The sequence below is a fragment of the Phlebotomus papatasi genome, chromosome 2 (genome assembly GCF_024763615.1).
Source record: "Phlebotomus papatasi isolate M1 chromosome 2, Ppap_2.1, whole genome shotgun sequence".
NCBI classification, from domain to species: Eukaryota; Metazoa; Arthropoda; class Insecta; order Diptera; family Psychodidae; genus Phlebotomus; species Phlebotomus papatasi.
The window spans coordinates 89842106-89856953 of NC_077223.1; the positions used below are offsets into that span (position 1 = coordinate 89842106).

At 33.5% G+C, this 14848-nt stretch overlaps 1 protein-coding gene across 1 annotated transcript in view; it reads left to right on the forward strand.

Moving 5' to 3' along the window:
- The window catches only part of LOC129804988 (uncharacterized), a 53145-nt gene extending 42888 nt beyond the window's left edge, over positions 1 to 10257 (forward strand). The window contains exon 5 of the mRNA XM_055852790.1: positions 9435 to 10257. Coding sequence (XP_055708765.1) covers positions 9435 to 9917 — 483 coding nt within the window. The 3' untranslated portion in view covers positions 9918 to 10257. The remainder of the gene's footprint in view (positions 1 to 9434) is intronic.
- Positions 10258 to 14848: the final 4591 nt, after the last annotated feature.

The following is a 14848-nucleotide window of genomic DNA, read 5'->3' on the forward strand; positions in this document are numbered from 1 at the left end:
ATATTTATTGCTTAAATAGCACATTGTAATTAGTTATGTACACTTGAAAAACAAGTAATAAAATGTGAATAATAGTCTTGCAAATTGAAGCAGTTGTTTCTTTTGAAGTTTGCAAAATAATTTCTTTTTTGTGTGTTTTTTAATGATTATCTTAAGTAACATGTAGAACAAGCTATACTTTGCTTTAAATTATTTTAAAGATGCAATTTCTACAAGTGTTGTACAGGTTTTACGATAGGTGCTTAGGTGTCCTTATTAATCGTTTTTTATGCGTCATTTATTAAATCTTTCGCGCATAAAATGGTCTTATGAAAAGTTCTTAAAATCGGAAAAGAAGAGGAAAACTCTTAAATAAAAAAAATCTTAAGATGAAAATATTATATTACTTGTGGGAATTGAAATGATATGAATTCTTTCTATTGAACAGCGTGCTACCTTCGAACGACTCAAGTTTAGATCATACGTACACACACCTTGCCATATTCCCACTAGATCAGGTTGGCAATCCTTGTACAACGTTGGCTGGCAGTGCGATCCTGGATCGAATGTACAAGGATAAAAATTTTTGGCTTTAAATTTTACAGCCAGTTGATAACTCACGCCAAGTTAGTAACCATATCTTAATGGCTTTAGGACTGTCAGTGACCTAACGGCTCAAGTTTCGGACAATTTATCTTTTTTATATTCTTAATGAATTTGATTGACCCATGGATTTTATGAGGAAATTTGAGACATTGGACTAGCTATTAAAAGACAGTATTATAATGGATCAAATTAATAAAATATAATGAATCGTTGGAAACTTGAGTCGTCCGATGGTAGCACGCTTCCTACTATGTCCTATTTATCAAAGCTTTTGCAGAGGATTTTTCACAATTTCACTTGTGCTTAAGCTCGAATAAGAATCAATCGATCGAAGAAGTCACGCCATATTGCATCATTAGAGAAAAGTCAAATTTTTAAAGTTAATTTAAGTCGATTTTGTGATTTATTAGTCGAATTGTTTGAGCAAGGATGGGAAGAATCTGGTAATTTCATTCCGAATAATCATAGATTCTTTCTTTCTACTGGCTTATTCATTTCGGTGCGGGCCATAATCCCCCGCGCCAAAATCCCGAATGACATAATACGGAAAAGTCAAAATCTCGAAAAGCCAAAATCTCGGATGGGTCAAAATCCCAAAAGTTAAAATCCCAAATATCCAAAATCCAGAGAAGAAAAAAATCTTGAATAGATAAAAGCCCGAAAAGCCAAACTTGCTAAAATCCAAAATCGAGAAAAGAAAAAATTCAAATTCTAAACTCTCGAATGGGTTAAACTCAGGAATGGGCCAAAATCCTGAAAGACAAAATCCCAAAAAGCCAAAATTCTGAAAGCTAAGATCCTGAAAAGTCAAAATTAAGAAAAGCTAAAATCGAGAAAAGCCAAAATTCCGAATTCCAAAATCCCGAAAGGTAAAATCTCGAACGCCATATTACCGAAAAGCCAAGATCCTGAAAATTCAAAATTCAGAAAAGAAAAGTCCCGAAAGCCAAAATCCTGAAAGCCATAATCCCGAAAGCTAAAATCCAGAAAAGCCAAAATCCCAAAAGCCATAATCAAGATAAGCTAAAATCCAGAACAGCCAAAATTCCGAATGCCAAAATCCGGAAAGGTAAAATCTCGAACATCATATTTCCGAAAAGCTAAGATCTCGAAAATTCAAAATTCAGTAAAGAAAAGTCTCGAAAGCCAAAATCCCGAAATCCATAATCCCGAAAGCTCAAATTCAGAAAAGCTAAAACCTCGAAAAGCCGAAATCCAAAGAAGCCAAAATCCCGAAAGCCAAAATCCCGAATGTCGAAATCTAAAAAATCTGAAATCTTTCAAAATCCCAAAAATCTGAAATTCAGAACAGTGAAAATCTCGAAAACCAACAACATTCTCTAACAAAAAAAACTAAATAGAACTCTATTTACACAAAATTCAATTTCGATTTCGAATTTTCAAACAAAAGTTTTTACGGAAGATGAGGAAAATTTATTAAATGTGATCAAGAAGCTGCTAAAAGTAGGAATTTATTGCTCAGTGATTATGAGGGGTATTAAAACAATATGAACCAAGTTGCATTTATTTTCTCAAGAACAAAGTAAAATCTGATACGTTTTGCCACTCGGGACACTTTGAAATTCTGAAGGAAGTACTGATTAATTTGATTTTCGAAACCGATCTTCGAAATTTAAGAGTTCTATTTACCTTTCATCTGATACTCTTCCGGAGAATCAAGCTCCGTCTGTCAGTACACAAAAATGGCATTTAAATTAAAGAAGAATGAGTTAAGATCTTGCTGATGTTCGAAAACTAAAAGTAGATTTTCGCACATAGTTTTTTTTTTAAAGATGATTATTCAGAAATTTCTAGAAATTCGCTAATTTTAAATGTCCTTTTTCATAAAGAAAGAACTTTCTCAAGGAAGATTGTTTTTTTAGAAAATAAAAAAAAAACATCGCTGGATCTAAAAACGTAAAACGTAAAGCTTTTCCACGTATTATCATTTATGTGTCGAAACTGTAATATTTCACACTGCGACATCCGCAAATCAGTGACCACAGAATATGGAATTCACTGAATTATGGCGTCTGGACAGCAAAGATTTTTCACCACAGATTTTCCATGTGGGAAATATGTGAATAAATTGCGCGAAATGTACCCGATGGGATACCTTAAAGCGTACCGCGTGGGAAATGGTAAAATATTAACGTGACCTGTCTCAGAAATATTCGTGTTGAGTGACTCTAAAAACAATAAACAGTCCTTGAATGTTACAACTCACGTGCAGATCGAATTTATTTGATAGTAGCCATTCATCGATTAATTGATAATTGTTTGATTTTTCAAATTGGGGTGGGATTTTTTTAGTTTAGCAAAAAAAATCTATATTACTCTGTTATATTGAGCTTTCAATCTCCATGCATTGTAAACGCATATGATTTCTCGCAATCTTTTATGATGGGTTGAATAAAAATTGATGCTCTTCGGCAAATTATGTGTTAAATTATCAATTTGACCGAAAAATTTCACAATTTCTATCATCTGAAAAAGTAATTAACATGACTGAATCCCACCGTATTGATATACGCGAAATTACTTTAACCAAAATGTGTGTCAATCATCGATGGTGCGAGATGACGAAGAATGGTACGATCTTGATGCCTACACCTTAGATAATGCTTCTTTCACCAATTTCGCGCCACCTGCCCAAGTACCATCGGAGAAAAGTAAAAGTGGCCCTGGGTAATGCTACTTTTTGCTTCTCCTCGCAATTGGTGGTTGATTGATGCGAGATGGGTGTTTGATTGATGTTTTGGGAGAAATTTTTCTAATAGCTTCCAAATCAATTTTTGGATATTAAAGTACCCGAAATATTACCATCATTCTTAAATCTGAAAGGTATTTTTGTTGCTAGAGAATTTCTTTGTGGGATTTCCCGTGCGATCATCGACCCCTGAAATTAGTCAAGATAAAAAGTGCTCGTGCTGTGGTTTTTAGTACTTTTTTTTAGCCTTGGTTAGACAAGGTCTGATTTTCCATCTGCAAAACATCCAGCATTGCCAAGGATGATCTGAAGATCGGTACGTTTTTTTTGCATTATTTTTTTTGTGATGCCCTCAGTGCCCATATAATATTTTCTTGCTTGTACTGTACAAATAGTAAACAAATAAATTTAGTTAGTAAAGAATCAAATGTTTTGGTTCAGAAAAACGCAAATCTTTCGGTCCCAAAATTTGACTAAACTAAGTTTAAAAGACTGGAATAGACATATACAAAGGTTTTAAGAAAGGGACGTGCGAATTTTGACTTAATAAAATTTTAACTATGATACCAGGGACGCTGTAGTTTCAAATATGTCAGAAAACATGCAAAAATTGAATATTTTAGCAACTTTAATTAAAAATATCTCGAAAACTATGACTGTCCCTAATAATTTGTTTAGTGGGTTTGATAGAGAATTATATTAGCAACATTTTCATTCATGTACAACTTTTCTCTCAGGTTGTTTCTTAACCTTATTTTTCAATGGAATGACCCCACAAAGCATTTTCGGTTTTTCAAAGTCAGGATTGAAAAAGACTCTAGAAAGCGTTTTTAGCAATCAATTGGAGTAGGTTTGGGATTGTTAAAGAGGTCTGGGAATTTCTGAATGGTGTGAAAAGTTTAACTAACCTAATAATAAAATAAGACCGATAACTTGTCTTTATTGGAAATTTAATTGTATATTTAAATCGGTTCAAATCGATCGTGAACCAGTGTAACAATAAAAAAATACGTAGTCAAATATAATTTCCGAAATGCGTTACTTGAAAGGGCATACCTCTCCCCTATGAATTAGGGCCCAAATAGAGTCAGGCTAATCCTCGAAAATATTAGCTAATAAAATTTTCCAGAAAGAGGGATTAAGGAAATTATACAAAGGACCTCTAATGGATGATTCTATTCTATATCTATACCCTCAGTGTATAACAGTTTAGGACAAATATTTACTGCCAAATGTTACAGCCCAAATATTCTCGATGATCAGTCTTATTCTATTAAGGCCCTTAGATCGCTAAATAACTTTCCGAAGATACTTTTGGGGTATAGCATCTAGATCACGAATTCGAACATTCTGTAATAAGGGATTCAAACTGGATGTTTAGCCCAACTCTCTCCTAAATAACACCAAATTTTAGTGACTTTTCATAGTCTAAACAATCATTTGCCCTTAGCATTCAATCCTGAGTCGGAATACTCCTAAAAATCTAATCTGTGATTAGGATTTGGAGAAGTTAAACCGTATGACCAACCCTTAGGTCTGAAGCCTTCATAATTCCCTAGACAAACTTACAGCTTAATCCGAGTGAGGGCTTATAGGGAAACTAATGGGAATGCATTCCATGCAGTCTATTAATTATTTTGATTATAATTACGTTAAGCAGTCTCTCAGCTTAAGCTAAATATAAGTTTGTCTAACACATTAGGTTGGGACGATTATGTTACATGGTCGCCTGATCTAAAAATTTTAGCCACATGGCTTAACTTCTATAATATTTTACTTAACATGACATTTGGGAGAATTTAATCTAAATTTAAGACTAGATATTATGAGCCATAACAATCCATTACATTTTGAAAATCTATTGCATTATAGCTTGTTATTTAAAATTTCGAGACATTCGGGAACAGGGCTTCACCTCCATCTTGAATTTCGAATTAGCCCTCACTCGAATCAGTCCTTACTGAGCTCTTTAAAAATTTTAAATAATTAGTTCGATGTAAAAATTATTTAATTTTTCTTAATAAAAATATAATTAGTTATAAAATTTAGCCCACCGTTTACGTTTTTGCAAAAAGGCCAAAAATTCAGACTAAATGTAAAGTAGAGAACAAACTTTTCATTATGTTAAATGTTTTTCAGCAATAATTGTGAGAACTTACTACAAATTGTCTTTTATGGATAGACAAAAACACTCTCCTTTCAACCCCAGAATCAAGTGATTCCCTGGGAAATTCAATCCCATTGCGAAAAGCATCACTTTGTTGCACTCCATGGCAGAGATTCCATCATCAATTCGCAAATACCATTAACTGCAATTAAAATTGTCTGCGGTAACTGAATCTGCAAATGTGGGCTTAGTGCAAACAGGGAAATATCGGAGATGATTTGTAGCAATTTAGTCACAAAGATGCATAGGCGGGAATTCCCCTAGGATTTTCAGCCTCATTCTCTTCACCGCAAATAAGCCTTCGAGATTCGAGCTCTTGTGTTCCAATGCAAGAGTAAAACAATTGAACTATTTATTTTGGCTGTCTGCTTTCGTATTTGCAGCTTCTTTCACCGGTTCAGAGAAGCAAATTGACTGTGATTGAGTAGTAAAAACCGGGGGAAAGGAAAGCGAAAGGGTTGGGTGTTTGTGGCTTCCGCAACAAACAAGGCAAGGTGAAAAGGTTCCCCGTCGATTCTCAGAGAAATTTAATCATATCATTCCTATCTCGTGGATAAATCAATGCTAGCAAAATAATGTTTATTCGCTTGTTTACACAGATTACATGCAGAAAAAAAACTTGTGAAAAATGTGATGACTTTAGAAAAAAATGTACATTTGTTTATTTGTTTGTTTATTTAACTGTTTCCTTTGTTATTCTCATGCTCATCTACCTATAATTAGGTTACTAATTAAACTGCAGTTAAATTTAATTGAACGACATGGTAGTATATACTAAGTAAACTCTCTGCAGTATAAACTGGATTTGAAGCATTTTTTAATTCAAAGTTTCAGTTTGCAATTTTTTTGAAATGCTTATAGGGTAGAGTCAGTACTTTTGGTTAACCTTAGGATTGAATGGTCTTGTAAGGTATAAATTTTCTATCAGATTAAAATGAATTGTTGTATAAAGATACTTTGAAACAATATCTATTTATATATCTAGAATTTGTCTCGATAATTTGCAAACAGCTACCCAGCAAAACTTCGATCTGCAATTCTGCACTTTTGAAATTTTAACGTTTCTTGTCATTCAATCGGATACTTCGTGTGGCTTCGGGATAGTCGTGCGACTTCGTGAGCATCGCGAATTTCTTTCGTGTTTTCTAACCATTTCCTTCCCCTTCGTATTTTCTATTATGGCTGATTTAATAGTATTGTATTATAACATTATAATAATATTGTAAAAAAGAGAGTATTCACGTAAAATTGTTGAATAAAAATTGAATTTTAAATAAATTGAAATATATATTTTTATGTAGTTAAAATAATGTTTAAAAACATTAGAAAGGGTAGAAGAAATGTAGAAATCATCTAAATACTCTAAAGAAATTCTGCCGATAATTTTAAAATTTTCTATAGAAATTCTGCAGAAAATTCTGCAGAATTTTCATACAACGATCGGATCCACCGTAGAACAAAATTCTGCAGAAATTCTGCTGATTTTTCGGCAGTTAGTAATTCAAATCTGACGAATTTCTGCAGAATTCTGCAGAATTTGCCGGGTGGGTAATTCGTCATTTCTTAGCCATAAGATAGATCATTATTAAGCTCATGAAACAAGATGAGAAATGGTAGGCCAGCTCTTTGCAAACAAAGAGAAAATTTGCATCGTTTGAAGGTTCACTCTGTGCGAACCATGCCTACATTCCCCTAGATCACTTTCAAGAAAGCCGGGCTAAAATAGTTTCAGGTTGATCCAATATAACATTTAACTTGTAAAATTTAGAAGTTAGAATTTATTCCAAGCTGTCCAAATTGTCATACACTGAGGCCTTATACGGGCTTCAGACTAGAGATTTATGGATGAGACTTAGCGCTTAAGGTCATAGTCTGAAAAGATCGAGTTGCGGATAAGCCCAAAAATTTAGAGACTTGGCTAAGTGCTTGTTGAAATGAAGATTTAGTCCTTTGTTATCGTTATTGATGATGACGCACCATTGCAGTGACATAGTGAAACATAAAATCAGTCATTACAGAGATGAAAAAGAATTATACACGTATGCAGCTAGTGTTTTATGATGATTGATTGATTAATTCTTTATTGTACTTGGGCCTAGAGTTGGTAAATTTAATGAAATTTCATGAATTTCCGCCTAAAGTAAATGGCGACTGCTGTGAGATTTCTGAAATTTTACCATCTGTGCCATTTTGTACAAATACAATATGAATCCAACTTCATCTAATCCCTAATTTACTTGTCAACGTTGCCCTAACTGAGGTCTAGCGAGAAGTCAATACTCTTACAAAAATTCGAATTCAAAGTGATGGTTAAATAACGGTTCAAGCTCTCAGCAAAAGAAATGAGGGATATTTAATTCAGGTACTTTTACTGAGATACCAAAAAAAGCACAAAATGAAATTTCTCCACCATAATCGTGAAAGAAATAATTTTGTGTATAAACGTTTGACAATGCACTTTGTTTATGTTTTCGGAAAATGCCATTTGACAGCCCGCCAGATTTCAACGTTAAGTCTAAGTCTCAATTTAGGTCTGAAAAGATTTTTGGCTCATTCTCAGTCACCAACAAAGCCATCTTAGTGAGGAACTGGCATTAGTCTCAGGTCTAAAGCCGGCCTGGAGGGGAATTCTGTAACGCTCTGACAATGCCATATGACAAATTGGGTTTAAATCTTAGGAGAGCTTTTTCGAAAATGCAATTCTGTCGCCGTGAGGTTGCCATTTCAGCTCACGTGACATTGTCAGAAGTCACACATTTGAGATTTTTGGCAATTAAAATGACAATGAATTTTGTTAAACCAATCAACCAAGATGTACTGTATTTTCACAAAATCATCAAGTAAAGGGATTTTATTAAAAAATCAATGAATTGCATTTTCGAACTCATATGAGATGACAAAAAAACGCTCGAATGGCATTGTCGGGTTTCGAACTCACGGGTGACAATGTCACGAAAATTACTTTGAAAATTACAGAATTCCCCTACTGATCATCAAACAGTGGCCCTTTGTTTGCAATAAGACCAAAAGAAAACTTTTAGGATGGAAAGTGAAAATTTCGAAGTTTAGCAATTAGAATCATTACATGTAACTCATATAAGAATGTCTATCTCCGTAGAATTCTCACAATAAACAGTAATGTAGTTATTATGAGTCTTAAAACCATATTTCGAATTCCGTTTGGAGATCCATTAAAAGTCCGAAAAGGTGATTCACAGATTCTCCGTTAGTGCTTTAGGGAGAAGTAGGGTACTTTTTATTTGGGACACCTTAGATTTAAGGGCTTTTTTCTCCTAATTCAAAATGGGACTGAGCTTTACCATAATGTAAGTTAGCTTCAAAATTGTTTTTTTTAAGTTACATTATGGTAAGGTTCAGTTTCATTTAAAATTAGAAGAAAAAAGTCCTATTTCAAAGGTGTTTCAATTTAAGGGTAACCCACTTTGTTCTAATAGTAATTTCTAGAAAACACTTAGAAGTTGTTCAAGTACCAAAACACTAAATTTACTTTCAATTCTGTCTATTTTCGAAACAACTTTCAAAAAATTGTGAAAAATCCGACGTTAGGGAAATTTAATAAAAGGCCAGAGAGACTCCATTTCCCGATGAATTCCGGTTCCCTTGTACTAAGCTTTTAAAAAACTTTGTAAGTTCGAATAACTTAATTGTAAAAACATGCGATCTTCTGAATTAATAATCTAATATATTACTCCTTAAATAAATAATCAATAAAATTGAATGAAATAGAAACATCATCTTGAGTTAAGTTTTGTTCTAAAAATTCATTAAAAAAATTTCTGACACAGAATTTTTGATTTTCTCGTTTTTAAAAGGTTAACACCAAGAAATAGAAGAAAAAACTTATAATATTGAAAAAAATAATTTTGATTTTCGAAATTCGAATGAATATTCAAATTACTATAATATATGCATTTTTAATTTTTAACCGTGTGCATTTTCTTTCAATTTCAGGTGAAAATTTGGTTCCAGAATCGTCGAATGAAATGGCGCAATTCAAAGGAGCGGGAGTTACTGGCCAGTGGTGGTTCTCGGGATCAGACGCTGCCCAACAAGAACAACCCCAATCCCGATCTTTCCGATGCTCGTTGCGATCGCACAAACTCTCTGTCTCCACCTTCCTCACCCCTCGACGCCACTCACCAGGCATCCCCACCAAAGGCTCCCATTGGAGATGCTCTGAAGCCCAAATTCGAGATGGCTCCGAAATCTCCAGCCACAGATTCCGGTGATGGGTTTAAGTTTGATTTTGGGGAAGAGAGTCGTCAGCAGAGACCTCAAGTTTTTGGTGGATTCTATGAGCAGGGCGATGGATCAGGATACAATGGATCAGCACCTGCTCTCTCCGAAGCTGGTGATGACAAGACCAAGATGTCCTCCTTCTACGATGAGTATGAATCCCATTCCGACAGCGACGAAGAGATTAATGTAACGTGACTGACTTAAGACTTAATCCAGAAAAAAAGTGTGTTTTCTTGCGTGGAAATTGGAATTCTTTGCACAATACTTGCTTAAGACGTTACCTCTGATCTTTGACATTATACCAAATACCATTTCCAAATGAAAGCTCATTCAATCTTATTTGTGGGAAAATTATGGAAAAAAATGTAATAAGAAATTCCCACGAAAATTTTAGCCCCAGAGATAATAAAAGACAGCCAAAGTAGAGATTTGTAGGAAGGAAAACATCGAACATTTAACAGTTTATTTTGTACATAATGGAAAAATATATATTATCAATGTGTCTTGTAAATAAAGAAATGAAATAAATGTACAAACTGTGTATTTTTCTAATTTGCATTCCACTTTTTTTTGGAGGTTTTACAATGTTTCATTCGGATTTCATTCGTGTTTCTCTTATGTTTTTAGATTTTTCACAAATTAACTGAATATGGTTTATTTGAAACCAAGAGTCCTTGCTAAAGAATGTGGAAATTATCATGGGCACTTTAGAGAAGACTTGAATCATTTCTTTGTCCCAAATGTCCCAAACGGTTATATCTAAGACACTAAAACTTCGAAACTTAGAACGTTTCATAGTTAACCCTTCAATGATTTTTAGGATAAGTAATATTTCCAACATTTCAACTAAATTAATTATGCTTATCTATATAATTTCATAACCTTTAAAATATTATATCATAGCATAAAATTACACTTTATTTTAAAATTTTCGCAATTTAATATTTTTAGTAAGTTTAAAATTGGTTCAAAAGACCCTCGTGAACAGCTTTAAAATGTGAGATGATTAAACGTTTTAAAAACCAGTGGGTATCTGGAAGTCCAAAAACAAAAGCAATTTATTGACTATAACAAGCTATTTCATTTTATAACCGCTGGAAACCAGGCACAGGCACGAAATTCATTATATTCGATACAGTATCAATTAACTTTTAAATATACTTTAACGCCACCTGCTGTTGGTTTGGGAATTGATAGCCAAATATGTAGAAAAAGTGTAGAATTTTAACAAAATTACTTATCGATTCCTAATTTTAATCTATTCTGATAATAAAGAGCCTTTATCAAACACACGTCAAAACGATTACTGAATTTAAATTATTTATATTTAATTACTGCTTGAACGCAAAGCTTCAACTTGTGATATCGACTTCCGGTCTTGGACGATCCCCCCTTAAATCAACATTATCTAGGGCAGTCTTTTTTTTTAAAAGCCCCATTTATTTAAATAGTGTAACAACATAAGAAAATAATTTTTCATAAAGAATTCAAATTGTGAAAGAAAATGAAGGTAAGTTTTATCAAAAACGACACGGTGTTCAACTTTCCATATCAAACTTCGGTACAACTTTCCTCAATCACGTGTCGGGATCGCACGTGAATGAATGTTTGCTCTTCATTTCCTGAAGAGATGATACATCAACGCAATGATTAGGATAACCAGTACCAGTGTTAGGATTTTCTTCATATATTCCAGATTCACGAAGTCTTTCATCTTGGAAAGATCACATTGCACGAGCGGATTCTTTACAGAGACTTGAACATCATCGTCGTTGATCTGTGCACGGCGTGTGTGGTATCTACCGGTGTACATTTTGTTATATTTTTACACTTTTCACATCACAGTTCATGTCACAGTCACGATCGCCATGTCGGGAACGCACTTTAATGAAACAACTTTATCCATTGACGGCCATTCTAATACTCATATTAATTGAGTGCATGGTACATCGATCATACACATACTCATATGTTCATATACAAGACACGGAAAGAAAGTAAATAAGTTTTTCTATCTCTGTTGGATTATTTTTCGCATACTATTGAAGAATTGAAAAAGTAAAGTAATCAGAATTCCTTTTCCGGCAGCAATTAGGACATTAATTAAGCACAAATATTTATATTTTCTAAAGTGGTCTAGTTTACGTACTATGTGTAAATTAAACGGTCTCCTTAATTAAAAATGATGTGAAAGGATGTTAATCCTGCTCCTAAAAGGACACTTATGGCAAACTTACGCGTCTGATCGCTCCTGAAATTTCCCAGTGTTTGCTCCATCATATAACATCCAGGCTGCTCGTTATCAGGGATGCCTCATGAACTTACAGTAACGTTCAAAACATTAAATACACCCTTTGTAAGTTTAAATACACCTGGTTTGGATCGGTAAAACGCTGTAATATCCAGTGCTATTGTCTGAAATAGTTTCATATATAAACCTAAGAACAGTTTTAAACAAAATATGAGAAAATACCTGGGCAAAAAAAATTATAATTTGAAGATCAGTGAAAAATGATCTTTTTTGACAAAAATGCAAAAGTAGCCCCACATTCTAAAACTGATCTAATCTTTTAATAATCATTTAATATAAGCTAAATACTATTAGTTAATTTTATTATCAGTCAGAAAAACTGAAAATAATGCCGAGGGAATATTTTTGGTACAGATTGTGGTCGGTTTCCGATGTGATCTGTTCTTCTTTGAATATTAAAATTTCCGGACCAAATTCTACTTTTTCATATATTTTTTTATTATTTTTCAAATTACTTTTTATTATTGTTGCAAATTTATTTCTTTTACTTCATTATTTTATTTAAAAAAAAAACATGAATAAAATCATCAAATTCAGTACTCTTCCATACTATGACGAAGTTCTGTGGATATTTTTCCAATTTTTTGAAGATTTTTTCTACATACCAGACTTTCCAGACAGCTAAGTATTTAAAGATAGTTTTCATTTAATTTTGTTTGCAAAATTTAATAGAGTGTTTTTTAGTGTTATTACAATGTTTACATAAAATAAAGAATTCTGCGACGCCCTGTTATAAGTACCCAGCAAAACTTCGATCTGCAATTCTGCACTTTTGAAATTTTAACGTTTCTTGTCATTCAATCGGATACTTCGTGTGGCTTCGGGATAGTCGTGCGACTTCGTGAGCATCGCGAACTTCTTTCGTGTTTTCTAACCATTTCCTTCCCCTTCGTATTTTCTATTATGGCTGATTTAATAATATTGTATTATAACATTATAATAATATTGTAAAAAAAGAGAGTATTCACGTAAAATTGTTGAATAAAAATTGAATTTTAAATAAATTGAAATACATATATTTTTATGTAGTTAAAATAATGTTTAGAAACATTAGAAAGGGTAGAAGAAATGTAGAAATAATCTAAATACTCTAAAGAAATTCTGCCGATAATTTTAAAATTTTCTATAGAAATTCTGCAGAAAATTCTGCAGAATTTTCATACAACGATCGGATCCACCTTAGAACAAAATTCTGCAGAAATTCTGCTGATTTTTCGGCAGTTAGTAATTCAAATCTGACGAATTTCTGCAGAATTCTGCAGAATTTGCCGGGTGGGTAGAGAACAGTGAAGTAAAAACTTTAAGCAGAGTGTCGATTTCGACCTAAATTTCGTGTTTTTGTATCATATCCATTGACGATTTTTAAGAAATCAGTATTTTTGCTCGCATCTTTTTAATTATCTAAAATGTTTAATCGGTAATGCTTGTTAAGCAGACCATACCATTTTATTTGTAATTCTTACAGTTTCTTCATAAATCAACAATATTTTTGTGAAGTAATGGACACTATGCAGATTTTCTAGGCAGAAATTCTGCCAAAAATCTACAGATTTTCTCTGAATATACTGGAATATACCGTTACAATTCACAAAATCTCTGAGTAAAATCGGCAAGTAGAGCAACTAGAGCAATGATTTGACAGGCGAAGTGTCGGATGAAGAGCTGAGTGTAGTGAAACCTATTGTAACATAACCAAATTTGAAAATGTCAACAAACTTTTATCAAACTTAATTTACTGGCCGAACTAATAGCCCGATTATAAAAGAGGTGAATTAGTGAGTCTACCGAGATTATTGTAAAAAGAAAATAAATTGCTAAAAATAAAATTAATTTCTTTTTTTCACCCCTCCAAAATTTCCACCTTCCACCCCCCGGAGACCACTTTTGTTAACAAATCTTCAGGTTTCAGACGATTTCTGAGAAATGTCGTTACGCTGTTTGTCCGTCTGTCCGTTTGTCCGTCCGGCTGTCGCCAGCTCTAGAGGCCAAACGGTAAGAGATAGCGATTTGGGACCTTCGGGGGACCCCCCATAAGGCGACCCAAGGTTCGTTAACATGCCCCTCATTTTACCCCCACTCCACCCCTTCTCCAAAACCATGTTTTTTGGGATTGCTCGAAAACTCGTCGTGCGATCTTTTTCATTTTTGGATATGTTTTAGAATTTGCCTAGGCGGACATTTCGTCCTTATGGCGTTTACACATTAGTAGAAATTTCTTTAAAAAAATGCCTTTTTCAAGAAAATTTCCCCTATCCTTGTAGGCAGAAACGTCAGAATTTTTTAAAAAAGGCCATTTTTGACGGAAATTTCTACTAGTGTGTAGACACCATTAGACAGAAATATTGTTGAATGATTCCTAGTAACGAATTTTCAAGGTCATAAGTTGAAAAGACACTAGAGAGCGCATTTATCAAGCGAATGGGGTCATGTTTGGGCTCGTTGGAAAGGTCTTGGAATATTCTATAAAACTGAACCGCTTTCAATTGGTTTTGAATCGGTAATGAACCGGTTCATAACTGATAAATAATTTTTATACGAAATTAAATTAAACTACTTCTGAGGTGTATTTTGGGAAATATTTTGAGTGATTTATAAATCGGATCAAATCGGTTGTGAACCGGTAATGAACCGGTTATTTACCGATGAGTAACTTTTTGTTCGAATGTAATTTTTATTACTCTCTAAACTTTTTTGTATAACCAACCTATTGTTTTTTCAATAGTCGTAAGAAATTTATATGATCTTTGAAGGGTTAACACTGTCCCAAAATCGTTGCCCTTCGAAAGATAACTATGAAGTTAGCTTGAGTTCTTGT